The sequence below is a fragment of the Helianthus annuus genome, chromosome 3, assembly GCF_002127325.2.
Source record: "Helianthus annuus cultivar XRQ/B chromosome 3, HanXRQr2.0-SUNRISE, whole genome shotgun sequence".
NCBI classification, from domain to species: domain Eukaryota; kingdom Viridiplantae; phylum Streptophyta; class Magnoliopsida; order Asterales; family Asteraceae; genus Helianthus; species Helianthus annuus.
The window spans coordinates 112,490,654-112,506,746 of NC_035435.2; the positions used below are offsets into that span (position 1 = coordinate 112,490,654).

Here is a 16,093-nt window from a genome sequence, read left to right on the forward strand (position 1 = left end):
CCATATGTTAACTTTCGTTATATTTTATTTATATGCACTTCTCTTCCTACGTATAAAAATCTTAAATGAGTATGTTACCTGGGCCGGCCTGCTAAGAATTCAAGCTAGTTTTTATTTTTCTAGGTTATTCACAAGTTTACCTCAAGATACAATTACGAAGACATACATTTTATTTTCTTATTATAAAAGATATGTTATTAGTTTATTTAAATATAATAAACTAAATTATGTGTTTATAAATTGGTAACGAATAGACAATATAGACACATTTTTGTTATTAATGGAAGTGGGGGGATGGGGGGATCCTTTGTTATTAAATGAAGAGATTTAACATTTTAATGAGGGTGTCAGTCCTATTATTCTAACTATGGGTATAATATATAGCCATTTTGGCAAAAATTCTAGTTTTGCTTCGTGGGGGCTCAAAACTGAACTAGACCGTTTGTGCACACCTCTAGATGTTACGACCGAACCGTTCATCGACTGTTCAAGGTGCTTATAAAAAACACTGACAAGAGCTGAATAAAAGAACCATGGTTGATTGGACGATCGAACTATGGATCATCCATGATGTGCGTAGAAAAAATTATCAAGTCAAACTTCAAAACTTAAGGGTAATTGTGGGTATACAAGTTGAGATTTTAAGATCACTTAAAAATGACAATATTTTTGTAAAGCTCATAAAAATCATTCATAAACCAAAGATGTATATAATAATATAGGGTTTACAAAAGATTGAGATAAAGAAAATCAACACATAACTTCAAAGTTTAAATAGAATTATAAAATAGCTTTTTTAAAACAATCAATAGTTCTAAAATACATGGATGTTAATATAAAAATGCCATCTACTCCAAATAACTTTACTTATAATTAATGTACTTTATTAACTGCAAATATCATTTTTTTTATCCTCTTAAGCGTGAGATAATTAGATAAGTAATCTACAAATCTAGTATTGACATCACATGGATCTGTGGCGCAATGGTAGCGCGTCTGACTCCAGATCAGAAGGTTGCGTGTTCGATTCACGTCAGGTTCATTTTTTTCCATTTTTTAATTTTCTAAATATTCGGCTAGACATACTTGACTTAAACTTTTACATTTTAAAGCCCATACTAATTGGACCGTACAGAACTAACCTGCATAATTCTCTTGTTGTTATTGAAATTTGTTGGGTGAGTTATCTTTTTAATGGCATCTTAATTACTAATCAGTTACATGAAATTAAAAACAATGTGAATATATAAACCCAAACATTAATTTCTTATAACATTTCATCAAATAAATAAAGCAAATCAAAGCGTAGTTGCTTCAAAGTTCAAAATGAACTTTAACTTCATGTTTCTACAACAAATCATTTGATCAGGAGACTATGAACTACAAGCTGGTTTCCTTAGCTACAATAAATAAATACCCACAGGCCTACAGTTTGTAATATCTAGCCACTTCACTAGTTGGTCAACGGTCAACTCTCATCACCAAAGCACACCCATCATCAACCATAGCTACCAGACTGCTCCCCTGAAAATCCACTGCCATACGAAGCAGATCCGGTCTGTACGCTACCATAAGATGCAGCTCCCGTTTGTACACTTCCAGCAGCAACTCTCGCTTTTCTTAGTTGTCTAATCTTGAAAGCATCCTTAGGCAGCGGTTGGCTTTGAACAGTGCTAGTGTCATCATCATCTTGCCCTAAAAAAGTCAAAGTCAACATAAGCCAGACCGACACATAAACTGGTCGTTTTTGACACCTTTATTAACAGAAACAACACATAGAACTGAAAGATTTATGAGTTGTGACATACTGTCTGCCTCTCGTTTTTTCCCATGTCTATCTCTTGGTTTGAACAAATGCGATTTGCTCGATCCAGAAACGTCACTTGAAGCCGGGCCCACTTGCGCTAGTTTCCCAGGTTCCGCAACTGGTAAAGTGCTTTGTAAACATATTGATAGGACATAATCAACATCAGGCAACGGACCTAAACCATGTAGCAGATATGGTCAACAAAAGTCAACTTTCAAGTCAAAAGTCAATTTGAATAATCAACGTTACCGTCCGCAGGAGGCAAACTTGCTATGAACGCTGCCAATGCAGGTGGCAAAGCTTTTGGAATGACATTTGGTACAGCTGGCACTCCACTAGTGGTTAATACCGATGGTGCGCTAGAACTAGGCAACGGGCCAGCAGTGGATGGAAGACCAGGTGTGGTTAAACCTGTGGGAAGATGATATAACAACAAAATAAATAAAAACAGTAAAATGTCATTTTCGTCCCTCCTGAGGTTTGGTCCGTTTGCCAGGCGTTTGGCGACTTTCGTCCAAATGTGTGTTTTTCTGCATCTGGATCCAAAAGGTTTGAAATCTTGCCATTTTCATCCAACTTGTTAACTCCAACCATTTTTCTCCGTTAAGTCAGGGGTATTTCCGTCTTTTTTGTTAACTTAAAGGGCAATTTGGTATAGTGGATTCAGTCAAGGGTATTTTAAATGCTTGTACATAAAGTGAAAAAGACTGAATTGCTCTTTAAGTTAACAAAAAAGACGAAAATACCCTGTCTTAACGGAGAAAATAGGATGGAGTTAACGAACCGATGAAAATGGCAAGATTTCAAACCTTTTGGATTCAAATGCAGAAAAACAAACCTTTGGACGAAAGTCACAAAAATGGCTAGAGCTCAGGGACGAAAATGGCTAGAGCTCTAAATAAAAGTTTATGTTGTAGCATACCAGGCTTTTGTCTCGGGTCATAGACCACCATCCTCGAGATATCTGGATAAATAAGTTTAGACGATACGTTCGAATTTAAAAGCTGCCCTGATGTTTTATCTGCGCATTAAGAAGAGCAGGTATTATCATTACCAGTAACTAATAATTAAATAACCTTTTAAAAAAAGTACAATATTAACTAGAAAACCTGCTTCGTTTGCCGGAGTTGATTTCTCAACTTTCTTTTTCATGTTACTCGAAAGCCACTGAAATAAAACAAATTTGAGTCAAAACTCACACACGGGCAGACACATAAGTCTATTGGTATTAAAAAGGTGAAGAAAATAATGTACATCTTGACGAGATAAATGTTCGAGTTCGTTTGAAGAGCATGGCCATAAATCCATAAAACTATATCTTGACACAACATCTTGCAATGAATTCTCTAAAGCCGATGCTCCTTCGTTTATTATTGCAAGGTTATCTTTCCTTCTTTGTTCCACCTGTAAGAAAAAAAAAATAACATAGAAAATATTAACTAGATACTAGAATTATAAAACAGAGAACTGAAGTACAACAAAGTAGGACTGTTTATTAACCGTCAAAACTGCCCAAACCGACTGGTTCGGCCGGTTTGAGATTAATAGGGTTGGTTCACCATTTGAAAAACCAGGTTTTAACGGATTAGTTCACGTTTTGGAACTTAGAACCAGCTATGTACACCGGTTTAAACCGGTAAACGCCGTTTATCGTAATCATATGTTTTTTATTCATTTTTTAATATGCAGATGTATAATATTCATGAGCCATTGTTGCCTTTAAAAAAAAGATTAAAGTACACAGATGGTCCCTGTGGTTTACCAAAATTTTGGATTTGGTCCCTAGCTTTTCAAAAGTACACGAATGGTCCCTGTGGTTTGCACTTTGTAACGCATTTAGTCACTAGCCAACAAATCTAAAGGATTTAGCGGGTTCAAGTTAAGGACTAAATGTGTTGCAAAGTACAAACCACAAGGACAATCCATGTACTTATAGAAAAAGTTAGGGATTTTATGTGTTACAAAATGCAAACCACAGGGACCATCCATGTACTTTTGGAAAGCTAGGTAACGAATCCAAAATTTTGGTAAACCACAGGCACCATCCATGTACTTTACTTTTAAAAATATTAACACATACTAATGATCTTGAAATTAAAAAAAAAAAAACCCGGTTCAAACAGCCAAATCGCCACACCAAACCGTTTTGGCCGGTCTGGTTGACCCAACCAACCCTGCCGGTTTTGCTTGCATTTTTTTAATATAATAGTAAGCAGTTTGGGCCAGAATTCAACCAAAACCGGACTGGACTATGAACACTCCTATACAAAATATGCTGAACTACCTTTAACATGCTAGCAAGATCTCCATATGTCTGCTCAAACTGAGAGAATCTCTTCCAAACCTACAGCACAATCAATTAATACACATTCATTGTACTAGATGCAATCAAAGTGAAGGAGAATGCACCTCAATAGAGTCCTTAGGACTAAGCGAGCTTAAAGCGCGTTCAAACAAAGCCCTGATATTCCTATCATCATTCAAGCGAGACAAAAAATCCGCATACCTGCAACAAAGTAAAAGATTTTCACGCATGTTCTACAAAAACACCTAAAGATACGATCTTTAAAATGATAATAAGGATAGGGAAACACGTACTTACTCAAGAATGTATCCGGGCTCATCCTTAAATGTTTTCAACCCTGCTTCAAACACACTGTGTGCATACTGTTCACAAAAGGAAAGAGTAAGATAAATTTAGGAATATTTAATATATTAATCACTATGATTTTAAAACAACACATAGTGGCATTTACCTTCACGTCCTTATCCATACAAAATGCCATTGTTGCATAAGCAACGTAAACATGGTAAGTGCAATTTGGAGAATTGCGTGCATCCAAGAAATACTTTTTAGCTGCTTCGACACCTTCCGTTCTTCTTAAGAATCTAATAAACTGCATGATAAGTTATAATTGTTCATAAAACATAAAATTTTTGAAGAAAATAAGTTTCTTTTAAATATATATTAGAGTGTATGTATATATCTTTAAATATATAAACATAGATGGAGGTTCAATGGGGAACACTAAAAAAAGTGGGGAACCGACTCAAACGAACTCTGATTGGACTCATTCCAACGGCATTGACACCGGCTTGTCAAACCCTATAATATATAAATTTAGGCTTAGGGTTTAGCTTTTAGAATTTTGTGTTTGGCTTTTAGGGTTTTATATTAGGGTTTAGCTTTAGGTTTTAGCTTCTATGGTTTATAGTTTAGATTTTACAGATTAGCTTAGGTTTTAGGCTTATGGTTTAGGTTTAGGGTTTGGCTTTAGGGTTTAGAGTTTCTATTTAGGGTTCAACGAGCCGATTCCAATGCCGTTGGAATGAGTCCAATTGGAGTTTGTCGGTTCCCCACTTTTTTAGTGTTCCTCATTGAACCCATTCACTGAACCCTAGAAGCATAATAAAAAAAAACAAATATACCTGTATATGTGATAATGCAGTTGCATTAGCACCATCACCCAAAAGGCTTTCATATACCTTTTTTGCAGCCTGACAAACAGAAAAGTTAGAACATTGGATGCTCAAACTGCATGCCATATTGCCATTATTAGTATAATACCTGAATTGCCCCTCGGGATTCTTCAAGTTCAGCATAAGCATACCTTAGCAATGCACAATCTAAACATGAAGTTAGTCAACACAATTGACTATGAAAAGCTTATCAAACAATAATAATACTTCTAAATAAAAATGTTTTAATAAGAAATACCAGGAAGAGCCTTCAAAGATCGTTGATACACTTTGATTGCAGAATCTATTGAACCACATTTTGCATGCCATGTAGCATAGTCAAACCAAATATCCGGGTAATGGTATAAATACATGAGGCACTGGAATGAGAAAATAAAAATGTTTATTCTTTAAGAAAAATAAATATTGATGAGAACTGGCAGAAGTTTAATTGTGCTCCAAGGGATGCGACTAAAACCCTTGATAATTGAACAAAAATGTGTCTTCTATTGCAGTAATATACTATTAAGATTAGATGATTAACTTCATTAATATACCTGCTCATATGTAAATGAGATACGCTTGTTAGCAGACACCGTATCTATCCTTTGAGGATTTTCCCTGAGAATTTAAATATTTGTATTAAAAAGATAAACTACAAAGCCTTGAAGTTACACATATTTCATGTCAAAATTAGCATTCAGTGAAGAAAGAGTAAAATGCCATTTTCGACCCTGAGGTTTGGTCACTTTTGCGACTTTCGTCCAAAGGTTTGTTTTTTCGCATCTGAATCCAAAGGTTTGAAATCTTGCCATTTTTAATCTGACTTGTTAACTCCATCCAGTTTTTTATGTTAAGTTAGGGGCATTTTCGTCATTTTAGCTATTTATTTTGTTTATTACATCAAAATGGCAAGATTAAATGACAAAAATACCCCTTACTTGTCGTTAAAAATGGATGGAGTTAACGAGTCAGATTAAAAATGGCAAGATTTCAAACCTTTTGGATCCAGATGCGAAAAAACAACCCTTTGAACAAAAGTCGCAAAAGTGGCCAAACCTTAGGGACGAAAATGTCAAAGCAATTATATAACCAAGCAAGATAATAGGAAAACAAAAGCATGCTTCTTTTCTTACTTTTCAAAGGCTAAAAATCTCTTCCATGCTGTCCATTGCAATTCTTCCTGTCAGAGCAAGAAAACTAGTGAGCAACTATATATACAAAATTAAAAAATATTTATAAACAATAAAGAAAATAGACGATAAATTACCTTAACAGAACCAGATGGTGGGACAGCAAGCATGTTCCAATCAATTTCATCAAAGTATTTCTTTCGTTCTCTATAAACGGCCCTTGCACTGTTATATTTTGGTTGATATTCAGATACCAGTCCTTTAGCCTGTATAATATCATTAATCAAGATACATATTTATCATAAAAATCATCATCCAGAAGTCACAAGATGAGCGGGTTGGTAACGTGTCTAAACAAATTTGGGTTGAAACATGTCGTTTTAAAGGGTAAAGCACACGAGTGGTCCCTGTGGTTTACCAAAATTTTCCAAAAGGACACCGATGTTCCCTGAGGTTTGCATTTTGTGACGCATTTAGTCCCCAACTTTTCCCTAAAGTACATGGATGATAATTGTGGTTTGTAACACATTTAGTCCTTAACTTGGACCAACTTTAACATTTAGATTTGTTGGCTAGGGACTAAATGCGTTACAAAGTGCAAACCACAAGAACCATCCGTGTAATTTTGGAAAACCAGGGACCAAATCCAAAATTTTGGAAAACCACAAGGACCATCCTTTACTCCGTTTTAAATAAGTTGAAACAGGGCGGTCCAGGCTGAATTGACCCCAGAAACACCTTTTGTACATTTTCTTAAAAACTAACACGTTAATTATGATTACAAAAACAATATTATTACTATAATAATTTGAATACCCATGGAAACTACGCATAAACAGGCGGACAGGAAAGTTAGTGAAAATAAACATAAAAATATAGCTTTGGAAGATGTATCAACTAATTATAAAAAGTTGATTCATAACATCCAATGATTATAGCATATAAAAAGTTTTTTTAATTGGAGAAAAATGATCTGAATTTAGTTTTGGAAGCGGAACGTTACCAGAGCACGACTAACTGAATTTTCAAAATTCTCATAGTCTCTCCAGTGTTGCTCAATATGATGAGTTGGTGTCACAATAGCTTTTTGGTAAACTTTCCGTACAGCAATCATTCTCTGTGACTCTTCTTGTGGATTTTGAGCCTGCACCATCACATCCTTCAGATAATATTGAATACAAAAGTTATAATTTGTTTATATGTAAAAACAAAATAGCTTACTAACCGGCAAAGATTTTAAAAAGTTGATATAATCGGTCCACACAGGTCCAGAACCAATGTCAGATCCTGCTCATGAAGGGATGATAAACATCAGCAGAAAACACGTTCAAGAGTAAATTAATATTAAACCAGTTAACAGAACAGAACCAAAATTCAACGAAAAAGGAAACCAACCAACATAACCGAGCATAAATTCAAACGCTTTCCTGGTTTCCTCCTGACCCTCTAACCCCTTCTTTTCATTGGCTTTCCTGATAAAATTAATATAGCACCTCCTACAAAATACATAATCAATTAAATTAATCCCATATTAGCACCAAAGAATCACAAAACTTACTTAAATACCTCAACGACACTTATCAGCAACAGAAAACTTAAGATACAATCAATAGCAATACAAAGAGATGTCATACCATAGAGGTATTTGTAGGCAATTCAATAAGCATCTGCTAAATATCTGTTTTGTTGCATCATCATTATTCACAGCCATATGTGCTTCTACATACTGTTTCCAATATTTTGCCTAAAAATCAAACACACAGTCAAAAACCTAACCAACACAAGTCATCATGCAACAATTGATACTAGGGCTATAAACCGAACGTTAAGAGCCTTGGGTGGGAAGTTCGTTTAATAAGTGAACAAACTTGAACAAGGAATTTCATTCAACTAATTAAATGAACAAACACAAACAAAGGCCGCGTTCTTCCTTTACCTCCGTTCATGATCGTTCGCTTTGTTTAGTTTATGTTCAGCCACTAGACACTTAGATCTTTCAAACATTATATTTTGGGATAATTATGCCTATAATTATTACATCAAGTGCTTAACAAGGTGATCATGTCCAATGTCCGGGATTAAGAGTGTTGTTTTTATATTTATATATGTTCGTTTAACAAGTTCAATTTCTTAACAAACAAACACTAACATGAACTTCCGTTCAATTTGTGCTCATGAACAAGTTCAATGCTAAACGTACGAACATAAACAAGGCACCGTTCGGTTCGGTTCTGTTGGTTTACAGCCCTAGCTGATACTTCTAAGCAAACCCTAACATATAAAATATCTGACAATAATTATGAACTCACAGCAGTAGGAAACGTAGCCAAAAGCTGCTCATATTTAGGCACTGCTTCTGTTATCGGCAACCGCTAATAATGGAGAAACAAAATCATTAAACCGAAAGCAAAATCAACAATAATAAGAATAATAATATCAACAACAAACAGCAAAAACTCATGCGAATTGTTGATAAACCTCACCAATGCTTCGTTCGCGAGTGCTTCTGCAGATTCAACACTGTATTTATCCTCCATAATTCAGTTTTAAAATCTGCGTTGAAGTGAATGATTGATGAATTGGGGATTTTAAACTCGAATTGCTAGGGTTTTGAGGGGAAGGTGTACGGATACAGGATTTGAGAATAAGAAGTTTAGAGGTGATGAAGAGTGGTTATGAGATTGAGGTTACGGCGGAGCACCGCCGTATTGTGGTGGCGGAATACGGCGGCGTGGTGGTGAGTTTGACCGATGTCGTAACGGCCGCTTGAAGAGGTTTTGAGAGTTAACTGTAGTAAAGATTATTGTAGTGCCCAAAATTTAATAGCATAAGTAGGGCCGTTCAAATCGCTCGCCGCTCGTCGCTCGCTCGACGCTCGTTCAGAAATTGCTCGGAAAATGCTCGTTCGATTTGACGCTCGGTTGTAAACGAGCCGCTCTGCTCGGTTCGGTTTGTAAACGAGCCAAGCATGAGCAAAGGTCCGCTCGGATCGGTTCGGCTCGAATTATTATTTTAATTAGTATACATATACATATACATATACACATACATCTATAAACATGTATATACACATATATATACACGAATATAAATTATACGTATATATACACACATACACCTATATATATAGACACACTTACACATACATATATACTTAAATATAAATTAAATTTATAGTTTTATATGTACCAATCTATTAGATTTTGGTCAACTATATACAAATTTACAACTATATCTATACGTACTATCCCAACCACTCTAATAAAAAATTAAAATCAAAACTAAAAGTTAAACCCCTTAAACCGATAAACGACAGTCTGTTCATCGCCTCAATGTTTCATGTCGTTACCTAAAGTCGATTGTCTCCTGCTCTCAACGTAATTGTTCGTGCAATATGATCATCGCCTCGTCAGCCACAACATTGTTATTCATAAGAAAAATCTTATGCAATGAAATGTGCATGTTTTTAAAGACATAAAAACTTAAGACCCAACATTGCCACTATCTCTCTTTGCAAATTTAAATTGGGCGACACGGTTGTCCAAATCGCTCGAACTTCGCTCGCCGCTCGCTCGGAATTTTTACTGCTCGAAAAATGTGTTGGTGCACTTTGTGTCTGTACTTTGTCTGTATTTTGTAATGTATAAGACGATGTCTTTTGTATGTTGTGTTTACGTCTTTGTTATGTTGTTTATGTGTTGGAATGTGTGTTTGACCAAGTCAACCATCTTCCTGGTTTGACTTGGCCAAACATCAACACTTAGTGTTTGAAAGATAACATGTTTCGAAGGATGTCATCGAAGGATGGATTGTATCCTTCGATGACCTCGAAAGATGATGCTTCGATGGATTCTAATGGACCTCGAAGGATATATCATCCTTCGAGGTATGTTGGGATCCTTCGAGATCTTTCGATAGCAATTCTGGTCGATAGATGATCCTTCGACCAGAATATCTTATCCTTCGTGCATGGTTATCTGTTATGGGTATATATATCCCATGAGGGTTTCATTTCACAATAGTTCCTGTAAGTTTTGTTCAAAGTGTTGAGAGCTTTTGTGTGTGAACCCAAGTCTTGTAAGAGAGTATTTTCAGTTTGGTCAAGGTCTGTAACCGTGTCCACTGAAATACAAGAGAAAACTTTGATACTTTGCTTGTCTACTCTTTCTCTTGTTGCCTTACTTTCATCTAAACTACGGTTTGCTTGCTAGCTTGGATTCCGCACTCGCTAGTGGGTTAAACATAACAAGGAATAGGTTAAACCTCAACCTCCGAGGGACCTACAAGTGGTATCAGAGCCGTGGCTCTTTTCCTTGTTAAAACCGGGTTTTTGTGCAAGACTTTGGTTGTGTTTGGACAAAAGTTTCTTGGTTTAGCACCCGTTTTTAGTGTGTTTTCTGCATTTTTAACCATAAAAACGTGCTCTAAACTAACCGGGTGTGTTACGGGAAGGTTTGGGTAACTTAAAAATCGTATTTGAAAAGGTTTGTGTTTTCCGGCCAATATTCCGGTCAAAATTCCGGTTGCTTGGTGTGGATAAGAAGCTTCCTTTTTGGGTATTATTTTCAAAAGTCAAATCTGATTGGTGAAAAGTTGTTGTCAGATCATCCCTCTTTGCCGAAAGTTGGTCACCAACCACATCACCTTTTCACCAACCTGTCGTCCTTTCTGTCAGTGTGTCAGACCGTCGAAAGATACCTTTCGAGCTCGAAAGATCATCCTTCGATCAAGGAGATTCGAAAGATAACCATCCTTCGAACATCCTTCGAAGTCAGTGAATTATCCTTCGAGTCAAGGAATCTTTTCGAAAGATACATCCTTCGAGTTACTGTTCATTTCGAAAGATAAGGATCCTTCGTGTAGGTGAATCTTTCGAGGTTATCTTTCGAGGTTATTGTTCGAATCTCAACAGTGATCCTTCGAACACTGTTGATCCTTCGAACAAGTGTCATCTTTCGTGCATCCTTCGAGTCTTATATTGTTTAGACTTAACAGTTTGTGAATTTCAGGTCTTTCGATCCTACATCCTTCGGCTGTTTGTAATCCTTCGAAATTTTTAATATAGTTTGTGAAAATCAATTTTTCTAAAGTTAATTTTCACCTAATATATTAAATATAAAATGGGAACAAACGGTCAATGGGATCCATCCGCGTGGACTACAACATCCTTGGCTTCGAAATCATCTAATACGCAATCATCTGCTTCTCAATCTGATACAGATTTCAAGAATGCTTGGATGCAGGCTATTACCCCACCTTCAGCTGCCATGATATCTGCACATCAGTGGGCTTTAGTTACAAATCAAAGCAGCAGTATTCAAGCGATGATGCAAAATGATAATGAAACGGGTACAAATACAAAGCCGCCAAAGCTTAATCACATAAATGATTGGGGTTGGTGGAAAGAAAGATTGAGAACGTATGTTCAAGGACAAGGTCAAGACTTATGGATGTGTTTCTTCACTCCATTTGAGAATGAGTTAGAAGTCGCAGGATCTAATCCTCAGACTTACAGCAGCCTGTCAGATGAAGATAAAAAGAAGTTTGAATTGGAGAAGAAAGCATTTATGATTCTCACGCAAGCGCTTCACAGAGACATATACCATCAATTTGTCTACTGCACAACTACAAAAAATTTGTGGGATATGCTTACGATGAGATGTGAAGGAAATGCTCAGTCAAGGAAGATCAAGCAGGAACTGCTTAAGAAAGAGTTTGAAGGTTTTACTTGCATGGAGAATGAGGGTCTAACAGAGTTGTCTACAAGATTTCACCATCTGTTGAGTGAAATGTTTGCTTTCAAAGTTTCCGCCACTCCACAAGAAATGGTAAAGAGATTTGCTGATAGTTTACCAGCAAAGTGGAGCAGTTATCTCGAGATTCTCAAAGAAAACGGTGTTCTAGATACACTCTCCATTTATGAGCTAATTCAGAAGTTAGAAAACAAAGATGTTGAAGAAAGGCTCAAGGCGAAAAGAACAATCACTCCTCAGAATCCAGAAGTGTATTTTGGGATTGCAGGTGGTATTCCGGGAGATAAGCCAGCTCCTCAGCATGCTAAACTTCAAACAGCTTTTCTTTCTAACACCGGACCGTCAACAGCAAATCAATTTGATCCCTCAGCATATACTATGCTCTCAAGACCAGATTCTTCTTCTTCTCAACAACAACAGTATGTGCAACAGACAGCTCAACAATTCACTCCACCACCTTTCCTGGATCCAAACAGAGCTCAACAGCAACAACCACAACAACAAGGGTTTTATGGAAGTTCTTCAAGCTTTCAAGCTACTTCCAACCCTAACACTGTCAGATTGGACACTTCCAATTTCTCAAAAGTCAGTGTTGAGATAGCCAAGGAACATATGGAGATGTTGAATACCTTGGTCAGCGCTTATTGTGGGTTGGTTGCAAGTCAAATTGGAAATATCAACCTAACCAACGAAGATTATCAACAGGTTGATAAAGAAGAGTTCGAGATGATGGATATAAAGTGGGCTCTTGCGAGTGCTATTCGTAGAGCTAAAGAATTTATGGAGAGAACAGGAAGAACCAACTTGGAAAGCAACAACAACACCAAGTATGGTTTTGATAAAAATGCTGTCACCTGCTTCAACTGTGGTGAAAAAGGTCATTTCAAGCGGGAATGTCAGAAACCAGCCAAGCAAGGCAATCAGAATCCTTTTAGGAATCAACGACAGCCTCAGCAACAACAGAACAATTCTGACAGACAGATAGTTCCCGTGGGAGGAAATACTTCTGGATCTGCAAACTCTAATCCCCACAGAGGATTAGTTGTTCAAGCTGATGAGATTTGCAACTGGAATCTTCAGCTTGGTGAAGGAGGTAATGGTGGCACAGCTTGTTACGCCAAGGTAGTTGAAAAGGTTGAAGAACCCGTGCATGCTGGTGAATCTTCTGAAGATGAAGATAGCTCGGGTTACAGTGGAAGTTCGGATGGAGAATCACTTGATGCAAGTGATATATCAAGTGAGGCTTTGGATCTGGAGGTTGATGAGTTATTGGCTGATGCTGAAGCCCTATGCAAGAGAAGATCTATTCTTTGTCAGAAAGCTGCTGGAACTTCTGAGAAGCTTTCTCAATTTTTCTCTGAAGACGGATCTTTCTCTTTTCATACAGCCTTTATGGCTCATGTTGAAGGACAAACCTCTCAGGTATGTGATTCTAAACCTGACTCTATTTCTGCTGCTGTTGAATGTATTAAATGTCTTGAATATGCAGAAAAGGAAAGTCTTTTTGAAATCACACACAAACACAATCAAGAGTTGATTGTTGATCTTTCAAAGGCAACTGAGGCTAACTTGTTTTTGACAAGAAATGAAAAGGAGTTTAAAGCTACAATTGCGTCACTTAAACATGATGTTTCTGAACTTTAAAAAGCTGTTTTAAGAAAACAATATGCTAATAACAACTTAATTGACACAATTGAGCAACAGATGGTTGAGTTAGCCACAGCAAAGTGTGAATGTGAAACAATCAAGCAGAAATTGGAAAGCTATTCCAATTCCCGCTATGTTTTGGATCACATTATTGATGTGCAAAAGAAAAAGAAGGATGAGAAATTTACTGGGGTAGGATTCAAATCATGTCCTCCTCCAATGAATCATAACTACTCCAAGTTGCCTGATCACGAGGAGATGCCCCGTTTTGAACCTACAGTGCCACTCAATCTCGATGATTTTGCAGTAGGCCTCGGGTTCAAAACAGGTACATCATCCTCGGGGCAATCTGAGTCTGAGAAAGTGAAAGACTCATCGTTTGTTAAGGAACAGAGTCCTCCGATCATTGAGGATGCTGATTCTTCAGACGATGAATCTGAAGAGAATGAGAAACCACAGTCTAACTTGGTTACACCAGAAATTCCAATTGAGAATCACATCTTGTGCGATCCCTCGGTGAAACCAAGTAAGATTGAAACACCAAAGGCAATGAAGCCAAATGTACCTAGCATTGAAAAGAATAACTTGTTGTATACGCTCAAGGGAGACAGTAAAATCTATGCTGACAAAGATTTTCCAATCAAAAATGTAAATCAAGAGTTAATTGAGAAAATTTTTGAAGGAAGAACTGATAAGTTTTTGGGAAACAAGGGTAACAAAGTGACGGTCACTCAATGTGAACCAATTCCGTGTGAGGTAATTAGAAAACAATACGGAAACCAAAAACTGTCAGTTGAGCGAAAACAACAAGGGAATTCTGGAAAAGGTAAAGGGCAGGTACAGGATAAGAAAGCTCAAAATGCTCAAGCACCAAAGGTTCAGCAGCCCAAAACTGAACAACCAAAGGTTCAACAACCTAAGGTTGAACAGCCTAAGGCTACTCAACCTAAGGCTGCACAACCTAAAATTCAACAATCTAGGGTTGAGCAACCTAAGGTTCCAAGGGTGCAAAACAAGAGAGCTCCTGTCAAGAAAGGAGAACAGAAAGTGAACTTTGTTGAATCAAAGGGTACGGACAAACTGGAAACATTTCAAAATAAATCTAACATTGATTTTATAAAACAAGTTAGAATTTTAAAGCGAAATGATGAGAACAATTATACCCAACACACAAATGGATGTGACTTAGGTCCAAGTACATCTAAACCACAAAGTTCAGTCTCTGGTTCTCAGTCGGGTCATCAACACGTTTCTCCGAGGTTTGTAGAGCGGAGAATGTGTTTTGAATGTGGAACAATTGGGCACATTGTAAGATACTGCCCATATTTGAAAAAGTTGAAAGGAAAAACAAGTGCTCCCCAAGAAACCAATTACCAAAAACAATCGGTTTCCCCGAAACAAGACCCACGTGTTTTGAAGGAAAGGGAAAAGAAGGAAAAACAAAAGAATAAAAAGGTAATTGAGAAGGCCTTAAAGTCTGAGGTCAAGGATGAACAACCTGTACAAGCTAAACCTACAAATGTAAAACCAGTAAACACAAAAACGTTTAATTCAAATACTGGTAAAGGACAACAAGCTTGGAAACAAAAACAGGTATTGAATTCAGGGGGAGCACCAGAGGTTTTATTTCCTAATCATCAAGTGATAGAGATCACTTTCCTTGATGATCAAGGACGACCCAAGTCAACAAAGGCTTGGGTCCCCCTCTCAATCTGATGTGTTAATTGCATGTGCAGGCGGCTCCAGGAGGAACTATTAATAGTCTTTGGATTGTTGATAGTGGGGCTTCCAGGCACATGACTGGAGACTATCGTCTTCTGTTCGATGTTCGAAGTATCAGAGGCGGATATGTTGCATTTGCGGGCGACAAGGGAGGTTATATCACCGGCGAGGGAATGATCTCTAATGGGATTGTGAGTTTCGACAAGATCAATTATGTGAAGCAATTGGATCACAATCTCTTGAGTGTCTCTCAAATCTGTGACAAGAAGTTCACCGTGCATTTTGATGATGCCGGTTGTTATGTGCTGAAGCCAGGATTCAAGATTCCCGCTGAATGGATTCTCTTATCAGCACCAAGAGTTAATGATTTGTATGTCCTTGATATGAGCCAAGAAATAACTCAGTCAAAACAAGTTACTTGTTTCATTTCAAAAGCCACTGAAAAGGAGACGATCTCTTGGCACAGACGAATGGGTCATATTCACCTCAGAAAAATGAATCACCTAGTCAAAAACAACTTGGTGAGAGGTGTTAATGTGAAGAACTTTCAACTTCAAGATGTCTGTGTGCCG

The 16,093-nt window shown here is 37.1% G+C and overlaps 1 protein-coding gene and 1 non-coding gene across 2 annotated transcripts; one reads left to right on the forward strand and one right to left on the reverse strand.

Moving 5' to 3' along the window:
* The first annotated feature begins 970 nt into the window (after positions 1-970).
* TRNAW-CCA lies at positions 971-1,042 on the forward strand. Its single transcript has one exon. It is a non-coding gene; the product is annotated as a tRNA-Trp (tRNA).
* Positions 1,043-1,245: 203 nt separating this feature from the next.
* Positions 1,246-9,207, reverse strand: LOC110929376 (cleavage stimulation factor subunit 77). The gene is made up of 22 exons (XM_022172529.2): positions 8,883-9,207; positions 8,709-8,771; positions 8,034-8,143; positions 7,795-7,895; positions 7,625-7,686; positions 7,403-7,543; positions 6,537-6,665; positions 6,403-6,449; positions 5,824-5,887; positions 5,526-5,646; positions 5,376-5,434; positions 5,237-5,305; positions 4,564-4,704; positions 4,410-4,474; positions 4,217-4,313; positions 4,092-4,151; positions 3,062-3,211; positions 2,917-2,974; positions 2,730-2,828; positions 2,057-2,218; positions 1,809-1,982; positions 1,246-1,695 (listed from the first exon to the last, which is right to left on the reverse strand). The coding sequence occupies exons 1-22, from the start codon at positions 8,934-8,936 to the stop codon at positions 1,499-1,501; spliced, it is 2,223 nt and encodes a 740-aa protein (XP_022028221.1). The 5' UTR covers positions 8,937-9,207; the 3' UTR covers positions 1,246-1,498.
* Between the last annotated feature and the right edge of the window lie 6,886 nt (positions 9,208-16,093).

Excerpts from the sequence above, each read along its gene's own strand:
- LOC110929376 (XM_022172529.2), bottom strand. The coding sequence starts at position 8,936 with ATGGAGGATAAATACAGTGTTGAATCTGCAGAAGCACTCGCGAACGAA. Across the intron at positions 6,450-6,536 it reads CACCATCTGGTTCTGTTAAG|GAAGAATTGCAATGGACAGC; the intron begins GTAATTTATCGT and ends TTGCTCTGACAG. Across the intron at positions 2,975-3,061 it reads AACATTTATCTCGTCAAGAT|TGGCTTTCGAGTAACATGAA; the intron begins GTACATTATTTT and ends GTTTTATTTCAG.